At 44.1% G+C, this 19,255-nt stretch overlaps 1 protein-coding gene across 1 annotated transcript in view; it reads left to right on the top strand.

The window, feature by feature from the left end:
* Window positions 1-19,255, top strand: part of LOC130680965 (zinc finger protein 541-like) — a 43,332-nt gene extending 24,077 nt beyond the window's left edge. The window contains exons 6-16 of the mRNA XM_057492858.1: window positions 737-798; window positions 1,187-1,243; window positions 1,440-1,641; window positions 2,554-2,749; window positions 8,211-8,274; window positions 12,560-12,696; window positions 15,605-15,668; window positions 16,261-16,403; window positions 16,776-16,876; window positions 18,072-18,147; window positions 18,699-19,255. Of these exons, the coding sequence (XP_057348841.1) occupies window positions 737-798; window positions 1,187-1,243; window positions 1,440-1,641; window positions 2,554-2,749; window positions 8,211-8,274; window positions 12,560-12,696; window positions 15,605-15,668; window positions 16,261-16,403; window positions 16,776-16,876; window positions 18,072-18,147; window positions 18,699-18,841 (1,245 nt within the window). The 3' untranslated portion in view covers window positions 18,842-19,255. The remainder of the gene's footprint in view (window positions 1-736; window positions 799-1,186; window positions 1,244-1,439; window positions 1,642-2,553; window positions 2,750-8,210; window positions 8,275-12,559; window positions 12,697-15,604; window positions 15,669-16,260; window positions 16,404-16,775; window positions 16,877-18,071; window positions 18,148-18,698) is intronic.

Below are 19,255 nucleotides of genomic sequence, written 5' to 3'. Positions count from 1 at the left end.
CATTTGGGTTGTTTCCACTTGGCCATCGTGAATAGTGCTTCTGTGAGCATTTGTACAAGTTTTTGTGGGGACATACATTTTCATTTCTCTCGGAAATTACCTAGGAGTGGAATTATTAGTTCATGGGGTAGCTCTGTGTTTAACCATCTGAGAAGCTGCCAGGCTTTTCCAAAGCAGTTGCGCCATTTCACATCCCCATCCTCGGGGGATGAGGGCTTCAATTTCTCCACAGCCTCATCAGCACTTGCTATTGTCCAATTTTTTTTAAACCATAGCCATTCTAGTGGATGTGAGGTACTACCTCATCATGGTCTGACTCACGAGGCTCTAACGGCTGGTGGTGCTGAGCATCTTTTCATGTGCTTATCAGCCATTCATGTCTTCGGTTTGGTGTCTGTTCATATCCTTTGCGCACTTTTGAACTGGGTTATTTGAGTTTTGTTGAGCTGTAAGAGTTCTTTATGTATTGTACATACAAGGCCCTTATGAGATGTATAATGTGTAATGACTTTCTCCCATTCTGTGGGATCTTACTTTCTTGATGGTGTCCCTTGATGCAGGGAAGTTTTAAGTTTTGATAAGTCCAGTTTGTTCTCTTTCTGTGTCATCCAAGAAAGCATTGCCTAATCCAAGGTCACGGAGTCACACCTGTGTTTTCTTCTTGGCACTTTGTAGTTTTAGTCCTTGCATATGCCTCATTTTTGATATGTTGGCTCAAATGTATTTTCATATTCAGGATGGAAATACCTACCGGCTCCCCGATCCAGTGAAGGAGGAGAGCATGGCAGCAGGCAGATGGTAAGTTCAGAAGCCTCTCCCTGCTGGGCCTTGGGGCTCAACCCCTCGGGAGTCCTCTGGGAGCTTTTATGTGCTGGCCTTGGGCGAGTGAGCTCTGGATGCTTCAGCCCTGAAGAGGTACATGCCAGGCCATGAAGGAATGGGGTATTGTCTCCATTTCTGGGGATTCATCAAGAGTTGTCAGTGGATCAGACTTAAAAGCAAAAAAAGAAAAAAACGGGTGGAGTCCCCTTCTCCCATTCTTCCCTCCTGCCGTGTCTGTACATAGCAACCAGCAAAATGGAGGCCCTGCAGATTGGGCAGAGCCAAGGAGCAGGTATGTCTGCAAGAATTGCATCCAGATGTTTTATACAGAGAAAGGGCTGACCAGCCATATTTGTTTTCACAGTGACAAGTGGCTGTCACCTCAAAGGAAGCAGGACCAACAGGTGAAGGTGCGCGTGCAGTAGGTTCTGTGTTCACAGGGTGCTCACAGGCTTTGGGGGAGGGAGTCAGTGGCTGGGTGTCATTGTCTCAGGATGGAGGCGTCCTCCTGGGGAAGCCTGGGCAGGGACCAGGAGTCAGGCTGCGCTGCTCTGGGGGGCAGGCTGGCGCTTGAGCCTGGAGCGTCCCCTCTGCCGCCTGCCTATGGTTCCTTGTAGGCTGCCATCTCTTCTCTGTCGGTGTTTGGGTGTCCGGCATGGAGTTTTTCAAGCCTCTGAGACAGGCGCTGAGGCCGGAGGTGGAGGCACAGAGCCCCCCAGGAGCCTGGAAACCCTCGACGGCATGAGCACAGCTCCTCTGGGGACGCCTGCGTCGGAGCCTGTGGGCCCAGTGAGCCAGCCCCCGGGGAGCACCGCCAAGGTGGGTACTGGTCGGTCCACTTCCTTTCCACTGCTTCCTGCACAACCTGCCAGTGGAAGCCATGGGCAGAGCCCAAACCAAGCGCCACAAAAAATCTCTCCAGAACAGCTTGACTTGCGCGTTCATTCATCCACCTTCCATGCCGGCCCTGTGGGGGCAGTGCCGAGGACACCATGGTAACAGGGACGGCCCCAGCCTGGCGTCCTGGTCTGCCAGTCCAGGTGAGTAGATGGACCCATGTCAGACAGTGAGGACTCAGACTGGGCTGGGCTGGGAGGAGGAGCAGAGGGACTGAGGGGACCCCAGAGACCCCGCCTGAGGAGGTCAAGGAGGATTTTCTGGAGGGGGTCAGAGCTGAGACCTGGAGGATGAGGAGCAGTAAGACTGGTAGAAAGAGGGGAGATTGTGTGGAGGTGGGTAAGAGATGTAAGTTCATGGGATCAGCCATTGCAGCCTGGACTGAAGGGTCCCACCTGGAGAAGCCCCCTCCAGGCCGGGCGACAGGGTTCATAGATCCCCTTGTCCATATCATGGAGCTGTGGTCATTTTTCATCTTGTAGTGCTGTTGCACTGCATCTCTGGCCGCATCTCTATGTGCCAGTCATTTTAACAAGTTGACGCTGGCCTCATACATCTCTGAAACCCTTTGTATCAGCGCCTCTCCTTGGGGGTGTGTGCACATGAGGAAGCTTCCCGCATCATACATCCATGCCGAGAGTCTGGGGTCTGGCTCGGGCATGGTGGTCCCGCTCGGCCCCCTTGTTGAGGCCGGCTCGGACCAGGGTGTTGGGTGTTACATTTCCCTCTGGCTCCATGGGCAGTGCCCTTGCCTATACGCGTGCCCCCTTAAAGACTGAACTGTGTACACGTGTCCTCAAGTCACCCCCTGTGGCTTTGAATTCTCTTCTCCAGGGACAAGACAGAGACAGCGAGGAGAGTAGCCAGCCCAGAAAGCGGAGAAAGTGCCTGCGGCCCAAGGCATCGTTCCTGCCTCCCGCTCCTTATGCCTTTGGGGAGCCGGGCCCCGAAGGAGGCCACCAGAGCTGCCTGTGGTTTCCGGTGCTCCTGGTGGACCACTCCCTGCAGGGACTGTTCCAGTGGTCTCCCAGTATGCTGCCCCTGGTGCTGAGCCCCATCCGGGAGGGGTCTGGGCTGTATTTAAACACTGTTCCATGTCCACTCAGGATGATTCTGACAAAGTCATCAGCAGCAAGCTTGGTGAGTGAGGCTCAGGCATGTCATCTCTGACCATCACATGGCAGGCCTGCTATGGGCCAGATGCAACTCGACATGTAGCATTTGATCCAGGGGTTCTCTCTGGCCTTCGGCTGTGTCCAGCCTGAGGGTCCCATGGCTGCTCAGAGGTATCCAAGGACGATGTGGAACCAGCAGCCTTCTAGGTGCTGAGAATTTTACAGGCAGAAGGAAAATATGGAAGCCATTTAGCCTGACCACCCTTCTGTCTGTCCTCTTGAATAATTTTGTTAGTAGCTTTATTGGTACATAATTCACATACCATATGAACACCTATTTAAAATACAGTGTTTTTTAGTAAATTCATAGACTTGTGCATCCATCGCACCATGTAATTTTAGAGCAATTTCATCACCCCAGAAGCAGCACTGTACATTTGCAGTCACACACACCCCACAGCCCCCATCTCCCCAGCCCTGGGCAACCACTGATCATCTCTAATCATCATGGATGCACCTACTCTGGACATTGCATGTAATTGGAATCATACAGTATGTGGCATTTGGCATTTAGTTTGTTCATTTAGCATAATGTTTTCAAAGTTCATCCATGTTACAGCATATACAGTGCTTCAGTCCTTTTTATGGCTGAATAATATTCCATTGTGTGGATACACAAAATTTAACCATTTATACCTGATGAGTATTTGGGTTGTTTCCATCTTTTAATTATCATGAATAATGCTGTTATGAACATTCACATACAAGTTTTTGTTGGACAAAGGCTTTCATTTCTCTTGAGTTTATGCCTAGGAGTGGAATTGCTGGGTCATAGGGTAACTATGTTTAATGGTTTAATGCCAGACTGTTTTCCAAAATGGCTGAGCCATGTTAATAAATTTCGTTGCACATTGCATGCAAGTTCCAATTTTCCACATCCTTGCCAGTGATTCTTTATAAATTATAACTTTCCTAGTGGGCATAAAATATCTTATTGTGGTTTTGATGTGCATTTCTCCTATGGTAATGATGTTGATATCTTCCGATGTGCTTATTGTCCATTTGTGTATTTTCTCAGAAGAAATGTCTATTCAGATCCTTTGCCCCTTTTTAAAATTGAGTTATTATCTTTGTATTCCTGAGTTGTAAGAGCTCCTTACATATTGTGGATGCAAGCCCCTTATTAGATACATGATTTGGAAATTCTCTCCTGTTTCGTGTCTTATCTTTTCATTTTATTTATGGTATTTGCGGTACAAGAGTTTTTATTTTTTGTCACTTGTGCTTTTGGTGTTGTATCTGCAGTTTTGCCTGACTAAAAGTCACAATTGCTTTTTTTAAGTCAGTTAAGAAAAGAGAAGAAATATGCAATTATGCTGACTTTTACTCCTTTCTCTTCAAAGAGTTTTGTAATTTTAACTCTTACATTTAGGTCTTTGATTGATTTTAAGTTAACTTTTATATATTATGTGAGGTTGGAGTCTAAATTCATTCCTTTGTGTGGGGATATCAGTTGTTCCAGCACCGTTTGTTAAAGAGATTATTCTTTCCCCCATTGAGCAGGTGTGGCACCTTTGTGGAAAATCAACTGACCATAGTGATTTTAGATTTTTCTTATTTTTTAATACAGACAGTTACAACTGTAAGTTCCCTCAGAGCATTGCTTTAGCCACATTCCATAAGTTTTAGTATGTTATATTCTTCTTTCCATTTATCTCAAAGTATTCCCTAATTTATCTTTTGATTTCTTCTTAAATACACTGATTATTGAGGAGTGTGTTGTTTTATTTCCACATATTTGTGAATTTTCCAAATTGTCTCCTTTTATTGATTAATAATGCAATTGTTTTGTAGTCAGAGAACATGCTTTGTATTAAGTTGTTCCTTTTAAATGTATTGAGACATGTTTTATGGCTAGAATATGTTCTGTCCTGAAGAATGTCCTATGTGTGCATAAGAATATATTCTACTGATGTTGGGTGGAAGGCACCAAAAATGTTCCTATGTCTTGTTTTATTCTGTATGGTTGTCCTATCCATTACTGCAAGTACTGAAATCTCCAACTATTGTTTTGAATTGTTTATTTCATACTCAGTTTTGTCAGTTTCTGCTTCATGTATTTTTGGACTATGTTTTTAGGTGCATATATGCTTATAATTGTCATATCTTCCTGATGGTGTGATTGTTTTTTCCATGAAGTGACTACAATGTTCTTTATCATCACTGCAATAATTTTATCATTATCTCTAGTTTTTTTTTTAAGCCTAATTAGCCTAACATTAGTACCATTCTGTCTCTTTTATGGTTGTTTACTTGGTATATTTTTTCTGTACTTGTATTTTCAACCTGCTTATGTTTTTTAAAATAAACCATGTCTCCTATAGATTATATTAGTTGGATCATACATTTTTTATCTAATCTGACGAACTCTGCATTTTGATTGGTTTATTCAATCCAGTGTCACTTAATGTTGCATTGTTATAGGGAGGTTTACATTTGCCATTATGCTTTTGATTGTATGTACCTTGCCTTTTTCTCCTTCTGTTCCTGTATTCTGGCTTTCTTTTATATTAAGTGTTTTCTATTGTAACATTTTAACTCCTTTAGTTTTTCATTTTTTTCTTAATCATTCCTTAGTGGTTGCTCTAGGACTTAAAACTACATCTTAACGTTATCAGAATCTGTTCAGATATATAATAACTTACAGTGAAATATAGAAACATTACTCCTATACAGCTCTATTTCTCCTAACCCTTTTTCTCTTATTATGTATGTATGTACTTTATATATATATTTCATTTTCTATATGTGTGTGTATATACATACAAATCCAGCAATACATTGTTTAGTTCTTACATTATACTATTTTGTATTATGTAACAAAAACTGAGAGAATAAAGGAAAGCAAGCATTATTTATACAATTTCTTATGTAACGTTTTTAGTTACCATTTCTCATCTCTTCATTTATTTATTTCTGTGGATTGGAGTTACTGTATGGAGTGTTATTTCTCTACTCCAATGCATCTCCCCTCTGTTGTGCTGTTGTTGTCATATATATGTTTATAAATTACAGGCCTATAACACTAATGTTTCATGCATTTACTTTTTAAGTCAAGAAAAGAAAAAATATGCAATTATATTGCCTTTTATAATTACCTACATAAGTACATTTACCAGTGTTTTGTATTTGTTTGGATTCAGGTTACTATCTAATGTATTTTTTTCTTTCAGTCTGAAACTTCCTGTAGTATTTATTTTCATTGTGGAGGTGTAATTCACATGTCATACAATTCATCCCTTTAAAGTATACAATACAGCAGTGGTTGGTACTTTGTCAGAGCTGTGCAACTGTTGTTACCATCAATTTCCAGATATTTTTATCATGTCCCAAGGAAGCCCTGTGCTCAGCATTCACTGTTGTCCCTCCCCTCCCAACCCTGTCCCCAGCCGTAGGTAACCACGAATCTACTTTCTGTCCTGTAGGCTCGGCTGTTCTGGACAATTCATGTAAGTGGAAATCATACGATCTGTGCTTCTTTGTATCTTCTTTCAGTTAGCATAAAAACTTAGGGTTTCATCCATGTTGTGCATATCAGAACTTCATTTCTTTTCATGCATGGCTGAATAATTCTCTACCTTTAATGTTCTTTATAAGACAGGTCTGCAAGTAACAAATTTTCTTGGTTTTTATTGACCTAAGGATGTCTTTTTTCACCTTCATTTTTGAAAGGTAATTTGCTGGATATAAGATTCTTGGTTGACAGTTTTTACTTCCAGCAATGAGATCATGTTGTCCCACTGCCTTCCAACTACTATCATGTCCGATGAGAAGTCAGCTGTTAATCTTACTGGGGTGTACGTCTATATTATGTTATTTTTCTCTTTTTGCTTCCAAGGTCCTTCTCTTTGGCTTTCAGTATTTTGCCTATAATGTGCCATATGGTGAGCTCTTTTGTTTATCCTACTTGGAGTTTATAGAGTTTCTTGGATGTATGTATTTTTTCATCACATTTTGGGCATTTCCCACCATGAAATACTTTAAATATTTTCCTTTTCCTTTCTCCTCTCCTCCTTGTATTCCCATTACACGTGTTGCTGCACTTATTGATGCCCCACATTTCTCTGTGGCTCTTTGTTTTCCTTCACTTTTCTCTCTGTTCTTCAAAATCCATCATCTCCATGGATCTAGCTTTAAGTTGGCTGCTGGTTTCTTCTGCCAGCTCAAATCTACATTTTGCTTATTGTCCTTTCTTAACTCAAAAATTTCCATTTGGTTCTTTTTTTTTTTTTTAAACAATTTCTACCTCTTAATAGTATTCTCTCTTTGATGAGCATTTTTCATTGTACCTTTCTTTAGCTCTTTAGGCATGAGAGCTGGGAGGAGAGGGACCCCCTGTGTCCCTGGCTGCACCTCCCTGGAGTAGAGCCCTCCAAGTAGAGCTTCTGATACACAGTGCATGGGGTTGGTAGGTAAGGGAACAAGTCATGGCTCAGATGCCACAAACTCACTATTCTTACCGACATTTACTCAGTTGTCCTGAATGAATATTTCTTTAAATGCTGTATACCTTTAGGATAACTTCTAGAGACTTTAACTGCTTTAAAAATAATTTTTACCAGTTACTTTCTTGTTTTACAATTTGTCTTTCTAGAAGTCCTAGTCGTATTCCACATGATCTTTTTAACAATTTTTGTTGTGGCTACAAGAGTTAACGTAAGACCTACCATCTAACAGACGTTTTAAGTGTTCAATATAGTATTGTTGGCAGTGCCATACAGCAGATCTCTAGAGTTTATTCATCTTCCTTAACTGAGACTTTACACTCCTTGCTTAGTAACTCCCCATTTCCCACAATCCTATCCCTGGCCACCACCATTCCACCCTTTGGTTATATGGATTTAACTATTTTACATACTACATGTTAAGTGCATTCATGCAGTATTTCTCTTTCTGTGACTGGCTTATTTCATTTAATGTTCTCAAGGGGTTCATCAATGTTGTTGCATATTGCAAAATTCCCTTTTTTCAAGGCTAAATAGGATTCCATTGTATGTATAAACCACATATTCTTTACCCATTCATGTGTCGATGGGCATCTTGGTTGTTTCCACATCTTAGCTATTGTGAATCACGTTGCAGTGAACATGGGAGTGCAGGTGTGTCTTTGAGAGGCTGATTTCGATCATTTTGGGTCAATACCGACAAGTGGGGTTGCTGGATCAAACGGTAGTTCTGTTGTTAGTGTTCTGAAAGAGCTCCCGTCCTTGCAAGCTTGGGAACCCTGCTTTCAGCTGCTCTACAAAAGAAGGTAGAAGGGGACCCTGCATCACTTCCAGTAAGTGTTCTTGATGCTTTCTGTTATGCGTTTTCTAGATCAACTGGATGACTCTAACGGCAGCCATGTTATAAAGGATGACACAAAGCCCCACATTCGAATGTGAGTTTGAACAGACTTAGAACCTGGGGGTCCTACCAAAGTGGGGATATTCTTACCCTCCTTGTGTTCCCCCACAGCTCCTTCCTCACAGGGGCGTTAGCTCCTCTCTGGGAGAGAAGTGGTAGATTTCTCTGGGTGTATGTGGGAAGTTCCTCCAATGTTCCTTCTTTCTTGGCATCCCATAGTTGGGCCCACGGGGACAAATGCCCAGGACCCTGGGGATATAGGTAGAACTGGTGATGGCACATGTGAGGCTTGAGTATCCATGGGATGTGACTAGAGGGATGTAGCCATGGATGTAGAAGCATGCCAGGCATCAGCATACACCTCCCCTGTCCGGGACCCCTAGAGGGGAACCTGAGGGAGAAACCTGGTAATAAAATTGGAGGAAGGGAGTGTAGCTGGACAGTATCTAGAACACTTGTCCATGTCTGTCCGGGGTGACAAATACTCAGCAGATGCATCTGGGAGATGACAGACGTTTCCACAGAGCAGGGTTGGGGCCTGAGAGCAGGGCACGTCACACATCTCCGTCTTATTTCCCATCTTAGACACATGTGTATGTCTCGTGTGTGGCCTCATTTCAGACGCATCAGGAGAGGAAAGAAGTTTCAGGCCGAGATCCCGGAGCTCCAAGAGCGCCCTACAGCCGAGACCATTGAACATGGAGCTTCTCTGGTCTGGAAGCCATCGGACGATGCAATTAGCAATCCAGAAACACAGGGTAGAGGTGGCTGAGACATGGTGGCCAAATTCCCAAGGGCTCCCCCCTTCCCTCATCTCCAAGGAGTTCCTCCTCCCAGTTCTCACCTGGACCAAGAAGCAGTATCCCTGGGTGGGGTAGCAGGCTGTGGGACCAGGATGTCTCCCACCGCCCCCCATTCTTCTCATGCAGTAACCATCCAGGTCATCCTGAGCAGGTCCCAGGAGCAGGGTTTCTGCCCTTCCTCCCTGTCCTTCCCGTCACTTACAGTGAAATACGGAAACATTACTTCTATACAGCTCTATTTCTCCGAACCCTCTTGCTCTTATTATTCATATATGTACTTTATATATGTATGTGTATGTGAGTGTGTGTGTATATAAACCCTGCAAAACATCGATTCTTATATTATACAATTTTGTTTTATGTAACAAAAGCTGAGAGAATAAGGGAATGTAAGCATTATTTATACAGTTTGTTATATAACATTTTTCATTACCGTTTCTCATCTCTTCATTTATTCCTGTGGATTTGAGTTACTGTATGGAGTGCTATTTCTTTACTCCAATGAATCTCCCCTTTGTTGTGCTGTTGTTGTCGTATATATGTTTATAAATTACAGGCCTATAACAGTAGTGTTTTATGCAATTACTTTTTAGTTCAATTAAGAAAAGAGAAAAAGTATGCATTTAGACTGACTTTTATAATTACCTATATAAGTACATTTACCAGTGTTTTTTGTTTCTTTGTTTGGATTCAGATTACTATCTCATGTCATTTTCTCTTTCAGTCTGAAGAACTTCCTGTAGTATTTATTTATATTGTGGAGGTGTAATTCACATGCCATACAATTCATCCCCTTAAAATAAACTATACAGTGTTAGTTGGTATTTCAGAGCTGTGTGTGCAACCGTTGCTACCATCAATTTTTGGATATTTTCATCATGCCCAAGGGGGCCCTGTACTCAGCAGTCACTCTTGTCCCTCCCCTCTCGACCCTGTCCCCAGCTGTAGGGAACCACAAATCTACTTTCTGTCCTGTAGGCTCGGCTCTTCTGGACATTTCATATAAGTGGGAATCATACAGTGTGTGCTTCTTTGTGTTTTCTTCCAGTTAGCATGAAAACTTAGGGTTTCACCCATGTTGTGTATATCAGAACTTCATTTCTTTTCATGGCTGAATAATTCTCTCCCTTTAATGTTCCTTGTAAGATATGTCTGCAAGCAACAAGTTTCCTCAGTTTTTATTTACCTAAGGATGTCTTTTTCCACCTTCATTTGTGAAAGGTAATTTGCTGGATATAAGATTCTTGGTTGAGTTTTTACTTCCAGCAATGAGATCATGTTGTCCCACTGCCTTCCAACTGCTGTCATGTCCGATGAGAAGTCAGCTGTTGATCTTACTGGAGTGTACGTGTATATCACGTTATTTTTCTCTTTTTGTTTTCAAGCTTTTTATCTTTGGCTTTCAGTATTTTGCCTAAGATGTGCCCAGATGGAGAGCTTTTTGTGTTTGTGCTACTTGGATTTTATAGAGTTTCTTGGATGTATGTATTGTTTTTTTTGTCACATTTTGTGCATTTTCTGCCATTAAATACTTTAAATATTTTTCTGTTCCTTTCTCCACTCCTCCTTGTATTCCCATTGCACGTGTTGCTGCACTTATTGATGCCCCACATTTCTCTGTGGCTCTTCGTTTTCCTTCATTCATTTATTTTTCTCTCTGTTCTTCAAAATCCATAATCTCCATGGATCTAGCTTTAAGTTGGCTGCTGGTTACCTCCGCCAGCTCAAATCTACATTTTGGTTATTGTCGTTAACTCCAAGATTTCCCTTTGGTTGGAAAAAAAAACAATTTCTACCTCTTAATTGTATTCTCTCTTTGATGAGCATTTTTCATTGTACCTTCCTTTAGCTCTTTAGGCATGAGAGCTGGGAGGAGAGGGACCCCCTGTGTCCCTGGCTGCACCTCCCTGGAGTAGAGCCCTCCAAGTAGAGCTTCTGATACACAGTGCATGGGGTTGGTAGGTAAGGGAACAAGTCATGGCTCAGATGCCACAAACTCACTATTCTTACCGACATTTACTCAGTTGTCCTGAATGAGTATTTCTTAAAATGCTGTATACCTTTAGGATAACTTCTAGAGACTTTAACTGCTTTAAAAATAATTTTTACCAGTTACTTTGTTGTTTTACAATTTGCCTTCATGAAGTCCTAGTCGTATTCCACATGATCTTTTTAACAATTTTGGTTGTGACAAGAAGAGTGAACATAAGACCTACCCTCTAACAAATCTTTTAAGTGTTCAATGTAGTATTGTTGGCAGTGCCGTACAGCAGATCTCTAGACTTTATTCATGTTGCTTATTTGAGACTTTACATTCCTTGGTTAGTAACTCCCCATTTCCCACAACGCTAAACCTGGCCACCACCATTCCACCCTTTTGTTATATGGATTTGACTATTTTACATACTACATGTTAAGTGCATTCATGCAGTATTTGTCTTTCTGTGACTGGCTTAATTCACTTAATGTTCTCAGGGGGTTCATCCATGTTGTTTTATATTACAAAATTCCCTTTTTTCAAGGCTAAATAGGATTCCATTGTATGTATAAACCACATATTCTTTACCCATTCATGTGTCGATGGGCATCTTGGGAGTTTCCACATCTTAGCTATTGTGAATCACGTTGCAGTGAACATGGGAGTGCAGGTGTGTCTTTGAGAGGCTGATTTCGATTATTTTGGGTCAATACCGACAAGTGGGGTTCCTGGATCATACGGTAGTTCTACTGTTCGTGTTCTGAGGGAGCTCCCGACCTTGCAAGCTTGTGAACTCTACTTTCAGCTGCTCTACAAAAGCAGGTAGAAGGGGACCCTGCATCCCTTCCAGCCGGTGTTCTTGAAGCTTTCTGTTGCGTGTTTTCTAGATCAAGTGGATGACTCTTCCGGCAGCCATGTTATAAAGGATGACACCAAGCCCCACATTCGAATGTGAGTTTGAACAGACTTAGAACCTGGGGGTCCTACCAAAGTGGGGATATTCTTACCCTCCTTGTGTTCCCCCACAGCTCCTTCCTCACAGGGGCGTTAGCTCCTCTCTGGGAGAGAAGTGGTAGATTTCTCTGGGTGTATGTGGGAAGTTCCTCCAATGTTCCTTCTTTCTTGGCATCCCATAGTTGGGCCCATGGGGGCAAATGCCCAGGACCCTGGGGATATAGGTAGAACTGTTGATGGCACATGTGAGGCTTGAGTATCCATGGGATGTGACTAGAGGGATGTAGCCATGGATGTAGAAGCATGCCAGGCATCAGCATACACCTCCCCTGTCCGGGACCCCTAGAGGGGAACCTGAGGGAGAAGCCTGGTGATAAAATTGGAGGAAGGGAGTGTAGCTGGACAGTATCTAGAACACTTGTCCATGTCTGTCCGGGGTGACAAATACTCAGCAGATGCATCTGGGAGATGACAGACGTTTCCACAGAGCAGGGTTGTGGCCTGAGAGCAGGGCACGTCACACATCTCCGTCTTATTTCCCATCTTAGTCACATGTGTATGTCTCGTGTGTGGCCTCATTTCAGACGCATCAGGAGAGGAAAGAAGTTTCAGGCCGAGATCCCGGAGCTCCAGGAGCGCCCTACAGCCGAGACCATTGAACATGGAGCTTCTCTGGTCTGGAAGCCATCGGACGATGCAATTAGCAATCCAGAAACACAGGGTAGAGGTGGCTGAGACATGGTGGCCAAATTCCCAAGGGCTCCCCCCTTCCCTCATCTCCAAGGAGTTCCTCCTCCCAGTTCTCACCTGGACCAAGAAGCAGTATCCCTGGGTGGGGTAGCAGGCTGTGGGACCAGGATGTCTCCCACCGCCCCCCATTCTTCTCATGCAGTAACCATCCAGGTCATCCTGAGCAGGTCCCAGGAGCAGGGTTTCTGCCCTTCCTCCCTGTCCTTCCCGTCACTTACAGTGAAATACGGAAACATTACTTCTATACAGCTCTATTTCTCCGAACCCTCGTGCTCTTATTATTCATATATGTACTTTATATATGTATGTGTATGTGAGTGTGTGTGTATATAAACCCTGCAAAACATCGATTCTTATATTATACAATTTTGTTTTATGTAACAAAAGCTGAGAGAATAAGGGAATGTAAGCATTATTTATACAGTTTGTTATATAACATTTTTCATTACCGTTTCTCATCTCTTCATTTATTCCTGTGGATTTGAGTTACTGTATGGAGTGCTATTTCTTTACTCCAATGAATCTCCCCTTTGTTGTGCTGTTGTTGTCGTATATATGTTTATAAATTACAGGCCTATAACAGTAGTGTTTTATGCAATTACTTTTTAGTTCAATTAAGAAAAGAGAAAAAGTATGCATTTAGACTGACTTTTATAATTACCTATATAAGTACATTTACCAGTGTTTTTTGTTTCTTTGTTTGGATTCAGATTACTATCTCATGTCATTTTCTCTTTCAGTCTGAAGAACTTCCTGTAGTATTTATTTATATTGTGGAGGTGTAATTCACATGCCATACAATTCATCCCCTTAAAATAAACTATACAGTGTTAGTTGGTATTTCAGAGCTGTGTGTGCAACCGTTGCTACCATCAATTTTTGGATATTTTCATCATGCCCAAGGGGGCCCTGTACTCAGCAGTCACTCTTGTCCCTCCCCTCTCGACCCTGTCCCCAGCTGTAGGGAACCACAAATCTACTTTCTGTCCTGTAGGCTCGGCTCTTCTGGACATTTCATATAAGTGGGAATCATACAGTGTGTGCTTCTTTGTGTTTTCTTCCAGTTAGCATGAAAACTTAGGGTTTCACCCATGTTGTGTATATCAGAACTTCATTTCTTTTCATGGCTGAATAATTCTCTCCCTTTAATGTTCCTTGTAAGATATGTCTGCAAGCAACAAGTTTCCTCAGTTTTTATTTACCTAAGGTTGTCTTTTTCCACCTTCATTTGTGAAAGGTAATTTGCTGGATATAAGATTCTTGGTTGAGTTTTTACTTCCAGCAATGAGATCATGTTGTCCCACTGCCTTCCAACTGCTGTCATGTCCGATGAGAAGTCAGCTGTTGATCTTACTGGAGTGTACGTGTATATCACGTTATTTTTCTCTTTTTGTTTTCAAGCTTTTTATCTTTGGCTTTCAGTATTTTGCCTAAGATGTGCCCAGATGGAGAGCTTTTTGTGTTTGTGCTACTTGGATTTTATAGAGTTTCTTGGATGTATGTATTGTTTTTTTTGTCACATTTTGTGCATTTTCTGCCATTAAATACTTTAAATATTTTTCTGTTCCTTTCTCCACTCCTCCTTGTATTCCCATTGCACGTGTTGCTGCACTTATTGATGCCCCACATTTCTCTGTGGCTCTTCGTTTTCCTTCATTCATTTATTTTTCTCTCTGTTCTTCAAAATCCATAATCTCCATGGATCTAGCTTTAAGTTGGCTGCTGGTTACCTCCGCCAGCTCAAATCTACATTTTGGTTATTGTCGTTAACTCCAAGATTTCCCTTTGGTTGGAAAAAAAAACAATTTCTACCTCTTAATTGTATTCTCTCTTTGATGAGCATTTTTCATTGTACCTTCCTTTAGCTCTTTAGGCATGAGAGCTGGGAGGAGAGGGACCCCCTGTGTCCCTGGCTGTACCTCCCTGGAGTAGAGCCCTCCAAGTAGAGCTTCTGATACACAGTGCATGGGGTTGGTAGGTAAGGGAACAAGTCATGGCTCAGATGCCACAAACTCACTATTCTTACCGACATTTACTCAGTTGTCCTGAATGAGTATTTCTTAAAATGCTGTATACCTTTAGGATAACTTCTAGAGACTTTAACTGCTTTAAAAATAATTTTTACCAGTTTATTTGTTGTTTTCCTCTTTGTCTTTTCAGAAGTCGTCATCCTCTTCCACATGATCTTTTTAAGTGTTTTTGTTGAGAAGAAAAGAGTTAACATAAGACCTACCGTGTAACAAATGTTTTAAGTGCAGTATAGTATTGTTAGCAGTGCCGTACCGCAGATCTCTATACTGTATTCTACTTGCTTAACTGAGACTTTACGTTCATTGCTTAGTAACTCCCCATTTCTCACTACCCTTACCCCTGGCCACCACCATTCCACCCTTTGGTTATATGAATTTGAGTATTTTAGATACTATATGTCTAAGTGCATTCATGCAGTATTTCTCTTTCTGTGACTGGCTTATTTCATTTAATGTCCTCAAGGGCTTCATCCCTGTTGTTGCATATTGCAAAATTTCTTTTTAAGGCTAAATAGGATTCCATTGTATCTATAAATCACGTAATCTTTTCCCATTCATATGTCGATGGGCATCTTCATTGTTTCCACATCTTAGCAAATGTGAATCTCGTTGCAGTGACCATGGTAGTGCAGGTGTCTCTTTGCGAGCCTGATTTCTGTCCTCCTGGCACAGTACCCACTAGTAGGATTGCTGGATCATACGGTAGTTCTATTGTTAGTGTTCTGTAGGAGCTCCCTGCCTTGCAATCTTGGAAACCCTGCTTTCAGCTGCTCTACAAAGGCAGGCAGAAGGGGCCCCTGTGTCACTTCTAGTCAGTGTTCTTGAAGCTTTCTGTTGCGTGTTTTCTAGATCAAGTGGATGACTGTTTTGGCATCTGTGCAATCGAGAATGACACCAAGCCCAGCATTAGACCGTGAGTTGGAACAGACTTAGAACTTGGGGGTCCTTCCAACGTGGGGATATTTTTGCCCTCCTTGTGTTCCCCCAGAGCTCCTTCCTCACAGGGGGGTTAGCTACTCTGTGGGAGAGAAGTGGTAGATTACTCTGGGTGTATGTGGGAAGTTCCTACAATATTCCTTCTATCTGAGCATCCCATAGTTGGGCCCACTGGGACAAGTGCCCAGTCCCCTGGGGATCTAGGTAAAATTGGTGATGGCACGTGTGAGACTTGAGTATCCATGGAATGTGACTAGATGGATGTGGCCATGGATGTAGAAGCATGCCAGGCATCAGCATACACCTCCCCTGTCCTGGACCCCAAGAGGGGCACCTGAGTGCAGAAGCCTGGTGAAAAAGGAAATTGGACGAAGGGGGTGTAGCTGGACGGTATCTAGAATACTTGTCCATGTCTGTCAGGGGTTACAAATACTCCCCAGATGCATCTGGGAGATGATAGAGGTTTCCAGAGAGCAGGGTTGTGGCCTGAGAGCAGGGCACGTCACACATCTCTGTCTTATTTCCTATCTTAGTCACATGTGTATGTCTTGTGTGTGGCCTCATTTCAGACACATCAGGATAGGAAGCGAGTTTCAGGCCGAGATCCCGGAGCTCCAGGAGCGCCCTACGGCCGAGACCGGTGAATATGGAGCTTCTCTGGTCTGGAAGCCATCGGACGATGTGTCGAGCAATCCAGAAACACAGGATAGAGGTGGCTGAGACATGGTGGCCAAATTCTCAAGGGTTCCCCGCTTCCCTCATCTCCAAGGAGTTCCTCCTCCCAGTTCTCACCTGGACCAAGAAGCAGTATCTCTGGGTGGGGTAGCAGGCTGTTTGACCAGGACTTCTGTTGCCCCCCATTCTTCTCACGCAGTAATCGGCCAGGTCATCCTGAGCAGGTCCCAGGAGCAGGGTTTCTGCCCTTCATCCGTGTCCTTCCCTTTGCCTGCTTTTCAGGGAGCTGTGAGGGAGACAGGGACAAGGAGCCCCTCTGTGTGCTTTTGGGGACGTCTCCTCCCGGCATTCACTGACTCCCTGTGTCTCCCCTTTCTCATACTCTTCTGGGGACATTTGCTGGGAACAGTTACTGAGCTCTGCAAGATGGCGTCCAGCGCGATGCCAGGAGGGGGCACCAACCTGGAGCTCGCTCTGCACTGCCTGCACGAGGCCCAGGGCGACGTCCCGGTGAGCTGGAGGCAGGGGCGGGCTTGGCGGGTCCCTGGAAAGCCCCTGCTCTCCTGAGGCTGGGGATCTGGTTCATGTAATGTGCCATCTGCGGGCTTTGCGGCTCATGAAAACTAAAGAAAGGCCACCCATCCTTCTCCCCAGTGGCTGTGGGGTTGATGTCGTTGTCAGTTGTAGGGCAAGTGTGCAGATGGGGCCCAGTTAGTCAGTTATTTACCTTGGGCAGCAGCAGAGCACCAGGTTCCTCCGAGATCGCAGGGGCAGGGGGAGCGGAGCCCAGTAGACTGACTCAGGTCCTGCACTGATCTGGTTTATCATTGGAGCTTTACCTTTTTTATTAAAAACCCATGTACGAAAACCCCTGATGCAACAAAAACATCTGCTTCCTCCAAGGACCCGCTTCACAATCCTGAAGTTTAGAAAATAAAAGTGCAACTCTGAGTAGTGGAAAGGGGAGTCATGTCACCCGAGTTAGGGCCCGAGGAGTCAGTATTGCCAACTATAGTTTTCCTCAAGTTACAAGGTAGTGGCTGCCACATAGTGGGTGCTCAGCAGAGTAACCAGCACATGTGTATTTGCCCTCATGAGTGTTGTGGCCCTGGGGCAGGGCTGGCTTTGGGGCCCCCCTCGGTCTAATGCTCTGCCTCCACCATTTTTGAAATTAACAAATTTTCAAAAAGTCTGCATTTTCATTTTGCACTGGGCCCTGCAAGTTCCATGGCCAGTCCTGATCGGGTTGACACTGTTGAGCAAGACAAAATCCTTCTCCGTGGGGATTGCATTTTCATTTTAGGACAGTCAAAGGGAAATCTGTTTTTAAAAGTTGTTAGTGATTAGTTCTATGAAGAAAATAAACTGGGGCGTGGCACAGGCAGGGCTCCTACAACTGCCAGTCCTTGACGAAGGAAGGAGCTGGCACAAGAATAAATCTGCACACTGCTTCCTTCGTCAAGAAAACCCTACTATGAGAAAAACACCAGCTGCACCCAGTATGCACAGTGACGGAGCCGGTATGTCCCCATGCAGTTCGCAGGCCACGGCCAGTCCACGGCCCCACCATGCTCTGAGTAGCCCTGGAGTGAGGGAGGCTTTAGGGAGGCCTGTAAGTGTTTCTCAAATGGATGAAAGGATGAAGGCAGGCCTCGACCTCACCTTCCCTCCCTCAGAAAGTAGCCTGCTTTCCTTCCTGCTCCAGGTGGCCCTAGAGACCCTGTTACACGGAGGACCCCAGAAGCCGCTGACTCACCCTCTTGCCAACTATCACTACGCAGGTACTGGAGCGAGGCTGCGGGGTTGGGTGTGCCCGGCTAGTACCCGGGAGCCAGTCGGTCTTGGCGGCAGGCTCTGCTTGTGCCTCTGGGTGTTCTCTTGGGGCCCTCCTTCTCCTGCCTTTCCAGAAGGGCCTTTCCTCTCCAGGGGACCTCAGGGAGTGCCTGTCTCTCCTGGCTGGGTCCTCCCTTCCCCCTTCCAGTGGTTCCCTCACCGTCTGTGCCCAGCCAGGAAAGGGATCCCCTGGCCAGGGAGAGGTGAAGGCGGGCTCAGATGCAGTGGCTGAGCACCCCAGCCTGGGAGTCAGGCAACTGGGGGTTGCTGCCTCCTGTTGGCAAGTCTGTTAACCAATGGAAGCCTTGATATTACATCTGTAAAGTGGGGATAGTACTGATCCCAACCTGCTGAGGTTTTTCTAAGGAATGTATGAGACAAAACAGAATTCTTGGCACATACTTGGTACTCGGTAGTGACAGCTTTAAAAAGGGCAGGCTGCATTTCAGCCACGGCTGCGGCCGCAGAACTGTCCTTCTCCCTCCTGTTTCTCCGATAGGTTCAGACGTCTGGACCTCCCAGGAGAAGATTCTGTTTAATAAGGCATTCCAGGCTCATAAGAAGAACTTCCACTTGATACACAAGATGGTAAGGTGTATGTGGGTGGGCTGGTGTAGACAAGGCCTCGACTCACACCACTGAGCCGAGCTAGAGCTGGAGGGCCTATCGGGGTGACACGCTGTTCACACTGTAAACAGTTGGTAATTTAAAAAAGCCACTGATGTGAACAACTCCAGACAGTACAGGAATGCCATCACGTGCTCAAAGCCCTCCGCACCCATCCCCGTCGTCCTACTTCTGAATGATGACCTCTGACTTTGGCTGGGCACCTCAGGCATTTCTTTCCCTGTACAGATCTTACGTGCATATACGCATGTATTTAGAAAAGGATGCGATCATACTACACTTCATGTCTGCTGATGTTTTTTGTTCTTTTAACTTGATAAACACAAAACTGCACGTAACAAAAATGTACTATTTCATGTTTTGACATATTTATACCTGCAAAACCATCACCATAGTCAAGATAATAAACACATTCATCACCCCCAAAAG

The sequence above is a fragment of the Manis pentadactyla genome, chromosome 15, assembly GCF_030020395.1.
Source record: "Manis pentadactyla isolate mManPen7 chromosome 15, mManPen7.hap1, whole genome shotgun sequence".
In the NCBI taxonomy this organism is placed as follows: domain Eukaryota; kingdom Metazoa; phylum Chordata; class Mammalia; order Pholidota; family Manidae; genus Manis; species Manis pentadactyla.
Note: the sequence above shows the minus strand (reverse complement) of the source record. Positions and strands in the feature narration are given on the sequence as shown.